Source organism: Chanodichthys erythropterus, chromosome 4, assembly GCF_024489055.1.
Source record: "Chanodichthys erythropterus isolate Z2021 chromosome 4, ASM2448905v1, whole genome shotgun sequence".
In the NCBI taxonomy this organism is placed as follows: Eukaryota; Metazoa; Chordata; class Actinopteri; order Cypriniformes; family Xenocyprididae; genus Chanodichthys; species Chanodichthys erythropterus.
In genome coordinates, this window is record NC_090224.1 from 16895840 (window position 1) to 16907004 (window position 11165).

Sequence of the window (11165 nt, forward strand, 5' to 3'; positions counted from 1 at the left end):
TAATGCAAACAAACTTTGAAACACCATTTGAGCTTCAGGAAGTGTTTAATCTGCAAATGATTCTTTAATTTATTTTTAAAAAATGTTTCATGATGACTTACTCAGACTATCTATACGAGTATCTCAGGAAGATCCTCTGTGCAGAAATGCCCTTTAGAACATTGCTGATAAAAGCTGTAAAGATTGTCTTGTATGATAATCATAATCTTGTGCATGCGTAAAAGAAGTTTTATTACTTCCAATTTTACATATATTCTGTCTTGTTTTTGCCACTTCAGTGATGCTGAGGGATTCATTTTCTTTCTGGAAATTATTATATATTCTTACAGTGAGTGATACAGTGATTTTCTTATTTTATACATGATTTTTTTTTATGGTCTCAATTACACATTTTATTATTTGGATGATTTTCATTCATGTAGATTTGGCATGTGATACAACACCAAACTTTGATCTTTGACTCACCAAGGTGATGCTGGTGTAATTTAGTTTTATTGAGAAATGAGTGACACAAGCCTACTTAATGTCGATATTTTTATATGATCTCCTAATCTACCAAACACTTTGAGTGCCAAATGTTAACCTGACATGTTCACAATTAACATATGAGCATTTATATCTGTTGCACTTACTGTAAATATGAGGTAAACAGAAACATATTAAAAGAAAAAAGTATTTAAATGCATATACTGAAAAAAAAAAAGATTTGACTTTGTACAGTAAAGAAGATTTATCAAAATATATGCTACATCAAAAACAGAATCTTTTTCAACACTTTTAAAAAATACTGTTAATATAATCTCTGAAAGACAAAAAAAAAAAATCAACATTTTACATACTGAGGCAGAAGTAACAACCAAAATCTATTTACAATTTTGTCTGGGAAATAATATCTTTTTCGTTCAATTCTTTGTGGTCGGCCTTTTCTGGTTTACTGTAGTCGTCAGTCACTGGTGGAGTTGGATTCTTGTACTCGTTGTACTCAACGTAAAGGTAAGTTACCATAGTAAGGGCCAGAACAGCCAAAGCAATGTAGATCTTGGTGGACAGGCAGATGAATGTGCTGTAAGCAAAGGCTATCACAAAACCAAGTGACTCCCACATGCGGTAGTTGGCAAATGCTGCTTCTTTGTTATCAGCAAAGAGAACACCATAAAGTGCTGCAATGAAATAAAATACAGTATAATAACTATAAAATATCTTTATAAATTAATAACATAATGTAAATTTTAATACCATAATACAGCAAATATAAAACATGTTAGACATAATTATGTATATATATATATATATATATATATATATATATATATATATATATATATATATATATATATATATATAGTTTTATTATTATTAATGAAAGATCCAGGATATTATTTAATATAACTCCAATTGTGTTCAGCTGAAAGAAAGTCATATAGACTTAAGACGGCTGGAGGGTGAGTAAATTATGGGATAATTTTCATTTTTGGCTGAACTTTTCCTTTAATACTCATAACAATAACTTGACTGTATAGGTAACTAAGTAGAATGTAGTATGAGGCACTGACCATTGGTTTGCGTTTGCCACACAGCATCTGCCAATCCCCAGAGGGCCGGAAACACGAAGAACACAGGCAGCTGGTCTGGATGAGGCTCCCAGTACAAAAGACCCACAAAACAACCCAGGTTTGTCACTGCAGCTGTGAAAATGTAGTAAGACAGAATGTGCATGAATTCTAGAGACCATATTTAACCTTAAACCATATATCAACCAGTTTAAGTATTACCCAAGCAAAAGAGGGCAATTCTTCCAGTGTATTCAGCCAGTCTCCCAAACGCAAACGAGCACAGAGAGTTAGCAGCACCGAAGCAGATCATCACAAAGCCAACGTAATGTATTCCTAACGCACAAGTCACATAGTTCTGCAGGGGAAGAGGATCACAAACACATTGCGCTCATATTTCATGAGAATGAATTAGAAATTAACTTTTCCATTATGGGGCAATATTTGTTCCCTTATTACTTATTCGTCATCTTTTATGCCAAATTCTGTAAATATTTAAACAGTAAATTCAATTAGGATGAAACACAATCAAGCTCAATCAAACAAAATGTGTATAAAGTGGCATTTACTGTAGATGTATTTACACAGACTGTTTAATGCAGCTCAGAGAAGTACTGAGTAATATTAATTACATGTATTTACTATAGAGTTACAGTTAGGGTTTGGTTTAGGGTTAGTTGTAATTATGCATAATTTACTGTTATTACTATAGTAAGTACATGTAGTAACGTGTAACCTTAAAATAAAGTGTTACCCTAAATAATGCTATGAGATATTAATGTTTTAAATATAAAAGTTTTCCATCTAAACCCTCTGGCCCCCAGAAAGTGATTTCAACTGAGGGGAAACTGAAGGTCTGTGTAGGGCATCCGTTTGCTACTTCTAAATATTAAAAACAAGAACACATACAGGGGCATTTTTTGACCCCTTATCTCCAATTTTGGGGGGCATTTTTGAACCAAGCACCCTGTCATTTTTGACCCTGCCCAGTCTGTATTTGGTCAGGTACCTTTGTGTATTCGCCAGAGAGGAAGCTTTGCTCGAACCCACTGTACATGGTCAATGGGATGAGCAGCAACAATCTGGGATCTCTCAAGAGCTTGAAGGTAGCCAGAAAGGTGCTGCAAAATGATACGTTCCCCTTGGTCTTCCGAAATTCTCTGGCCAAACCTTTGTCTATGTCGTCCAAGAATATTGCCACAAAAATCATGGCCAGAACCCCCACACCTGGAGATCAAGAAAACACTAGGTTAGGTAGTCCTACTGGACCTTTATAGAATAATGAAAACTAAATTTGTATATTTTTTGGTGGTGCTTGACCATGCAAAAGATGGCACCACAATGCAAAGGGGTTCTGATAGATTTAGGTTTAGGTTCTGATATAGGTTTCTAATGTAGTTCTAGGGCATTGCTGTGTGGAGTGTTTTGGTGCTTCTGTTTCATTGCTAGTGTGTTCTGTCTTGTAGTTGTCTACACAAAGTGCTGGACATTCTTAGCTAGATATTTTGTCATTTTTCAGGGGATAATATAAATGAAGTCAACAATTCACTATACAAACATATAGGGCTGCAACAACGAATCGATAAAATCGATAAAATTCGATTATTAAAAGAGTTGGCAACGAATTTCATTATCGATTCGTTGTGTCGCGCGACTATTACGCCTCTCAATGAGACGCGGAGATGTTTGAGTATAAAAACGCGCGGTTGAGCGAGAAGCAGAGCGGAGCAAAAATAAATAAATAAATAAATAAATAAATAAATAAATAGCAGAGCGGAGGTAGAGGAAAGACCATCGGAGAGACCCGTAACGTTGTTCTGAACAGGCGTGCCGTTGTCAGGACCCCCACAGTTTTGAAAAGACAGAAATCGACCCCCGCACTTTTGATACGGGCTGCTTCAATCAGTCACACTATATCATCTTTTAGCTTTGGATATTTTCTTTCAAATGAGACCATTTTCACGTTTTGTCACGCTTTCGTTCATAAATAATGAACTGTTTTGTCGTGAATGTAAAGAACAGGAAATGCGCTTCGAACGGAGAAACACGCGATCTCCAAACAATCGATCAAAGCGTGCTAACGTTTTAGGACAGGTCGATGGTATATAAATCATGCCCGAATGTCAATCAAGCCAAACCGTCCATTCATAAACCGAGAATTTGACCACTTGACAAGGTAAGGAGGCTGATCTCTCAGGTTCACGCGCGAGCTGGCTTGACCGAAGTTTTCGTGAGGATTTTATGGACTGCTTTGATTTTGGTAATTACATCTAGAAAGATAAAAGCATTGATGGCATCTATAAAATAGATATCTGAAAGCGAAACAAAAGTGATATTGCCTCGTCCAGTGAGGAAGACGCACGACAGGAGACCTGCGTGTTTAATTGGTATGTGTACTGTAATACCTCATTTACAATGCTTATCAGTGGCATACATTTCGATTGCGAACGTGAAAATCCAAAACACCATGAATAAAACTAAATCAAAATTTGCTGTCAAAATTAACACTGATCTGTTGTCATGTATTTATTCTGTGCTTTGTCCTATATCGGTTATTGTTGACAAATATATTTGTGTTTGTTGTACTTTTTAAATTTCATTTTAAAGTTTTTTATAGCTCTTGGTCATCTTAAGCTAAACAAAATTATACATCTTTTTGTGCAATTTATTTAAAAAAAAAGCCCTATATATTTGGCAGATGTAAAGCATACACTGTAAAAAAAATCCCGTTGTTTCTACGGAAAAATACCGGCAGCTGTGGTTACCAGAACAATACTGTAAAAATGACATCAAACCGTAAACATACTTACGGAGTTACATGTGAATTTTACATTTTAAATCTGTTAAATTTACGGTAAAATAACGTATTTCATTAACTGATATAATGTTAATTTACTAACCTAATGAAGTACTAATATTTGTTTTGTACCTTTATAATACACTGACAGTCACCAAACACAGTGGTGATGAGAGTCACATGATGAATCAAAGTTCATCACAAGCAGCTTTTCCACAAGCTGAGAAGCACAATACTAATATATAGAAGGAGCACACAGTGTCATTCACACACACACTAAACACCATCATGGTAACATGCATGAAATTTTAAAAATGCAATAAACATTAATTTAACAACATTAGATGTAACATAAAACCCTAATGTACATAACTGATTAGAAAAAAATGAGAAAAACTAAGAAGAAACAGAGTTATTTCAACGAAAATATATCAAATGTGAAGTGTCACGCAGGGAATTGTGGGAATGTCAATATACGGTTTTTCACTGTAAATTTTACAATGAATTGTTATTTTTCACTTCCAAAAACTGTGAATTTAACGGTATTTTACCGTAAAATTACATTAAATGTACCGTTAGATCTATTACAGTTATTCACCGTATATAGTACGGAAACTTTCTGTAAACCAATCAACAGTTTTTCACCGCAGCATTTTTACAGTCTTTTACTGTTAAAATCACGGTCATTTTTTACAGTGTAGGCTACATGTGTATGTTTTTTGTGTTAGTCCATTTGTTTATTACTTTAACAGCTCAGGGATGTTAAAAGAGCAACCTGTTTTTGCACGTTCTGAGGATTTTTTTGCACTGTGAATTTGCACTGTCATTTCTGTTTTTGAATAAAAGGTTGGAAATTAATCCCCCCCCCCCTCCGATTCATCTATTAATCGTAAAAATAATCGACAGATTAATCGATTATTGAAATAATCGTTAGTTGCAGCCCTACAAACATACACAAAACATATCTGATGTTACATGCATACACAAATATGACCTACCAATGTAGCAGCCTAGTAGTGTGTTCACTAAGTGTTTTGCTGGACGGGTTGTGTTTCCAATGACGGTGAAATTGTCAAAGCATGTTGCCACACCACAGAACTTCAGGTTCTCCTCAGGGACTTCGACTAGAAATGGATAAATGCTCATTGCATGTACAGTCACCAAAATACAGAGATGCTGGCAAAGTATTTAAATCAACTGTACCTATGTTAGAGTCCTGGCCAAATATGAGAGATGACATAAGGTTTCCCCATACCGCAGAAGATTGGAAAATGAAGAAAAAGATGCCAAAATATTGGTTTATGAGATCCTGGCCTTTCTTGTTGGCTTTCTGGCTATGCCTGTTTCCACTTATTGTGAGATAGGTGCATTTTGCAGACCACAGCGGTGAACCTCCCATACCCAGAATGGCAGAGGTGGTCATCAGACTCGCCCTGCAGAAACAAAATCATTTCAGAGACTTCAGTGCCTGCAGATTTTTTCTAACTTAACTGAACTAATAGAACCTTTAGCTCTTTAACTTTGAAATGTTTGGGGTTAGTAAGTATTGTTTATTTATTTTGAAAGAGATTCATAGTTTTATTCAGCAAAGATTTGTTAAATCGATCAAATGTTACAAAAAAGGTCTATTTCCAATAAGTGCTGTTCTTTTGAAATTTTATTAATTAAAGTGAATGATTATTATACAAAATCATTATTACACAAAAATATTAAGCAGCACAACTGTTTCCAACATTGATAATAATAAGAAAGCACCATATTAGAATGACTTCTGAAGGATCATGTGACATTGAAGACTGGAGTAATGATGCTGAAAATTCAGCTTTACATTTTAAAATATATTCAAAAAGTTATTATGTATATATAACTGTTTTACTGTATTTCTGATCACTCAAAAAAACTATTTAAGCTCTTTTTTTAAGATTTATGCATTCCAATTAATAAATTAAAATCCCATCAAATTGAATTATGTAAAAATATGTAAGGATTATTCAATTAAAATATGTAAGGATTATTTAATTCAATTTTATGGAATTTTATTATTAATTGAAAAGCGTAAATCTTGAATTGACGATCTTTATTTTTTGAGTGAGATACTTTGTTCAAAAACATCAAAAAAATCCTACTGACTCCAAACTTCTGGACAGTATAAATATATTTTTTCATACAGTTGTGCTAGCTACCATAACCCTTCAATAACAAGTCATTTGGACCACTTTTATGATGCTTTTACAGATCTATCCCTTTAAAGGATTAGTTCACCCAAAAATGAAAATAATGTCATTAATTACTCACCCTCATGACGTTCTACACCCGTAAGACCTTCGTTCGTCTTCGGAATTTAAATTAAAATATTTTTAATGAAATCTGATGGCTCAGTGAGGCCTCTATTGCCAGCAATGTCACTGAACCTCTCAAGATCCAGAAAGGTACTCACAACATATTCTGTTTATGTGATTAGTTGTTCTACGTTAAAATTTTAAAGCAACGAGAATACTTTTTGTGCACCAAAATAACGACTTTTCAACAATGTCTTATTTCAAAACACTGCTTCGAAGCTCTATGAATCTTTTGTTTCGAATCAGTGATTCGGATCACATATCAAAATGCTGAAATCATCTAACTTTGGTGCTCCAAACAACTGATTTTTAACAAAAGATTCGTAAAGCTTCAAAGCAGTGTTTTGAAATCGGCCATCAATAGATATTGTTGAAAAGTCATTATTTAGTTTTGTTGGTGCACAAAAAGTATTCTCATCGCTTTATAATATTAAGGTTGAACCACTGTAGTCACATGAACTGTTTTAAATGTCTGTAGTACCTTTCTGGATCTTGAGAGGTTCAGTGGCTTTGCTCTCAATAGAGGCCTCAATGAGCCATCGGATTTCATCAAAAATATCTTAATTTGTGTTCTGAAGATGAACAAAGGTCTCATGGGTGTGGAACAACATGAGGGTGAGTAATTAATGACAGAATTTTCATTTTTGGGTGAACTAACACTTTAAACTCTGTCTTATATTTCACACATAATAGTCCTTTCATGCATGGGATTTGAAACTGTGTCTCACATTTCCACGTTTTTAGCTTAAAAATCAACGCTTACATATTTGTTTATATTGTTCAACAGATCAGTAAGGCAGGAAAATGCACGCACCAGCCTGGCGCAAGATTTCCAAAGGAATATGCCACATAGCAACCCATAGAAATGACGATAGTCCATTTACAGCCCAGATTTTTTATCATTATTGGAGGCAGAAACATTGAGGACAAAATAATGGTTCCATAGATGACACTGAGAGATATAACGCCCATTCCTTCCTCAGCATTGAGACTGCTCTGTAACATACAAACATGCTTCTGTCAATATAAATACACCCACAAATCAATACCAGTGATACACTCATTTATTTAACAAAGCAATGTCACAGTGTTTCTTTAGTTCTGTCCACTCTGATGATTTTAAATGCTTTAAATCAATCATAAATTGTTTGTGTAAGGGAGTTTTTTTTTTTTTAATTTACTGTAATTTCACTATTATGAATTTATATTTATGTAGAAATATGTTGAATTTTATTTATTTTATATTCTTTTTTTATAACCATATGCTGTCATCATGCTAAGCAATTTAGAGATCAATTTCTATTTAGTTATGAAAGTTACACTGAAGCTCTAGAGGGCTCTGCGAGAGTTTGATTATGAGAAATGTCAACAAAAAGATTTTTACATCATTATTTATTAGGCATCATTGTCACATGCAGTCCAAAGCGACATACGAATGAGAAATGAGGAATCTCTGATTTATATTTGTTACCTGTAAACTCTGCAGCCCTCCATATGCTGTGAACAAGAACAAAAATCCAAAAGAAACCACAAGGACATTTTTGGTGGTTCGGCTCGTAAGCTTTTTCATTTTTAAATCCTATGAATGCTTCAATAGAAAGGAATTCCTTTAGTGAATGTATCCCATTGAAACGAAACAGATTCTAAACTGATTTGGAATTCACACTGAACTAATATAGCACGTCTAAACATGCACTAGTACAAAGTTCAGTGTAATGCTGTCATAAAAGCATCAAGTGTTTGGATGACTAAAGCTGAGTCAATGAAAGACAGACTGCTGATCTCTTATCAGTTACAAAAACTGTTTTTAACAAGTTTTCCACTGTTTTTTTCCCATGGGATTTTAGGTTGGAAAAGCACACATGTTCCTGTTCTCAATATTTTGACCTAAGATAAAAAGTCTAGTACTTGTCACTCAAAATTGTGCTATAGTCTTTCATGCAGTTGTCAAATAGAATGTTTTTATGATGTCATTACGATGATTGCTTTATTGTTTTAGCATTTCACATGTATTCTGATGTGTGTAAATGTAGTCACGTCAGCCAAGACATGTGCTGCACATTTTAACAGTAATATAATTAAATGACAGATTTTATTGCATAGTCCTCTCCGAATCTGCAAACATGACACTGATTAACAGGCAACGGTGCTCCTTGTGTGGCCATTAAAGATGACAGTTTGTTTATTTCAATGAAATTAATGTACTATATTTTAGTTTGATAATGTTTTTTATTAAAAAAAATTTTTTTTAAAGGATTTTATGGTACTAAATTATATTTATGCAGTAGTTACAATGCATGTATTACCTGTTAATCACTTTTTGAGCATAGACCTGAAAATTAAATTTCCAACTGTCATAAATATTGAATGCTTTGGAGACTTAAGTTTGGTCTCTTTTTAAAGAAGACACTTGGCAGATATATATATATATATATCAGTTATATATAATAATATATATATATATATATATATTAAAAAAACGAACTTGAAAAAAATTATAAGTTTAGGTTTATTGTTATGAAAAATGCACAAAAAAACTATTTAATTTTTTTATATGAAATAGGCCTATATATTTTCCAAAACATGTTTTGCTCTAAAACTGAGAGAAAATTAAAGCCATTAATCTTAAGTTATGTTCCAAATTTGAGGTTGATATCTTAAAAAATGAGCTTTCAGTATATTTTGTTTGGGCGCAGTACCAAACGTTTCCACTAGATGAAATTTGTTTCCAAGTATGACTATTTCTTTTTCAGGACCATTTAACCTTTTCGAATCATGTCCATGATTTTGTGTGCATCTGTGTGTGTTCACATAGCTAGTGCCAAAACCTTTAAAAAGTTTCATGAAGTTAAAAAAAGTAAACAAAATGTAAAATTTTCCAGTCAAAAATGACCCAAGAGCACCAGAAGGTTAAATGGTTATAACTAGTTATCACATGCTCGAGGAGAGAAATGCTATTTCTGCAAACATTCATGCATAATGTTTCCTGCAGAACTAATTTGGGATTTAAACCTGGTAACACATTACAATAAGGAATCATTAGTTAACACCCATGCATTACCTAACATAAAATAACAATAAGCAAACTATATTTACAGCATTTATTAACTGTTCATAATGTTAGTTAATAAAAATGTTCATGTTCAAATAGTTCACTTGCATTAACTAATGTTAACAGAGGCAACTTTTGATCTTAAATATGCATTGATAATATGTAAATGCTGAGATTTATATCAACTAAGATTAATGAATGCTGTAAGAAGTACTGTTCATTGTTAGTTCATGTTAACTAATGTTAACAAATGAAACCTTATTGTAAAGTGTTACCTTCAACCGATTAAGGGTTGAGTAATGCATAGTTTGAACCTGCGACCTTTGGGTTACCAGCCCAGATCTTTAACCAGAAGCCAGCACATACTTCCTTATGCTTCCTAACTTCCTTAAGCTCAGTTACCATGATAACACAATGAACAGACTTTCAAAAACAACATAAACCATTTTCTTGGTGGATTGCTACAGCCTTTAATTGTAGAGTTTACTCCATACACACCCTTATGTATAATGTAATTAAATCCTATCCATTTATATATGAGGTTGTATTCTTTATTTATATACAAACCTTGAACTTGTGTTGCTATCATAAAAAATATGTTGGACTGTTTACTCTCAGAAAAAAGGTATAAAAGATGTCACTGAGGCAGTAACTTTTAAAAGGTATACCTTTGTACCTTATTTACCCCCAAAGGGTACATATTAGTACCTTAAAGAAACATATTAGTACCTAAATGGTACATATTAGTACCTTTTGAAAAGGTACCGCCCCAGTGACGTATTTTGTACCTTTTTTCTGAGAGTGTCAAAGTCACTAGAGGTCATGGTATATTGTGAATATAGTGACGGCTAAAGGCTGTCGATAGACATGATACGTGGTGGTGTACAGCTTTATCTTTTTCTAAAATCTTAGAAAAATAAAGGTTCAGGGTTTTTAGACAATTTTTCTCTATAGGTTTTTCAGAGGTTCTATATAAGAAGAAATATCAAACGAGTGGGTAAATTGGTTATTTAGATTTTTTTCTAGTGATAACGCATGTTTACAGGGTAAAGGTTATTTACCATGACCTAAATATTATAAAAAAAAATAGAGCAAGTCTGATAATTTATCAGGAATATATGCCAGATATATAATCATTGTATCTTTATTTAAATTAACTTGATTATCAATCATCTTTGCACAAGTAGAATTTGAAGATTATTATTGAATTACTTGCAAGAACATGTATCATAACTAAACATCAAACCATCATGAAGCTACACCAAATGTATTTTATTTTATTTATTTTTAATGTATTTTTGTAAACAATCATCATAACTACGCATGCATGTTTACACAAGACTTAGTATAATGATTTAGATTTATTGACTATGATAGCCAGAAGAGTTTTTATTCATTTTTATCGTGACATGCCTTTGCAGACACAC

At 33.1% G+C, this 11165-nt stretch overlaps 1 protein-coding gene across 1 annotated transcript; it reads right to left on the bottom strand.

The window, feature by feature from the left end:
• Positions 1 to 65: 65 nt before the first annotated feature.
• On the bottom strand, positions 66 to 8355 carry unc93a (unc-93 homolog A). The gene is made up of 8 exons (XM_067383195.1): positions 8158 to 8355; positions 7501 to 7682; positions 5551 to 5780; positions 5346 to 5471; positions 2560 to 2777; positions 1773 to 1908; positions 1554 to 1685; positions 66 to 1160 (listed from the first exon to the last, which is right to left on the bottom strand). Exons 1-8 carry the CDS (start codon positions 8254 to 8256, stop codon positions 868 to 870), a joined length of 1416 nt encoding a protein of 471 aa, XP_067239296.1. The 5' UTR covers positions 8257 to 8355; the 3' UTR covers positions 66 to 867.
• Positions 8356 to 11165: the final 2810 nt, after the last annotated feature.

Coding starts and splice junctions, on each gene's coding strand:
- unc93a (XM_067383195.1), bottom strand. CDS start 8,256: ATGAAAAAGCTTACGAGCCGAACCACCAAAAATGTCCTTGTGGTTTCT. Junction 7,683..8,157: donor GAGGGCTGCAGAGTTTACAG/GTAACAAATATA, acceptor TGTATGTTACAG/AGCAGTCTCAATGCTGAGGA. Junction 5,781..7,500: donor GGAAATCTTGCGCCAGGCTG/GTGCGTGCATTT, acceptor TTGTTTCTGCAG/GGCGAGTCTGATGACCACCT.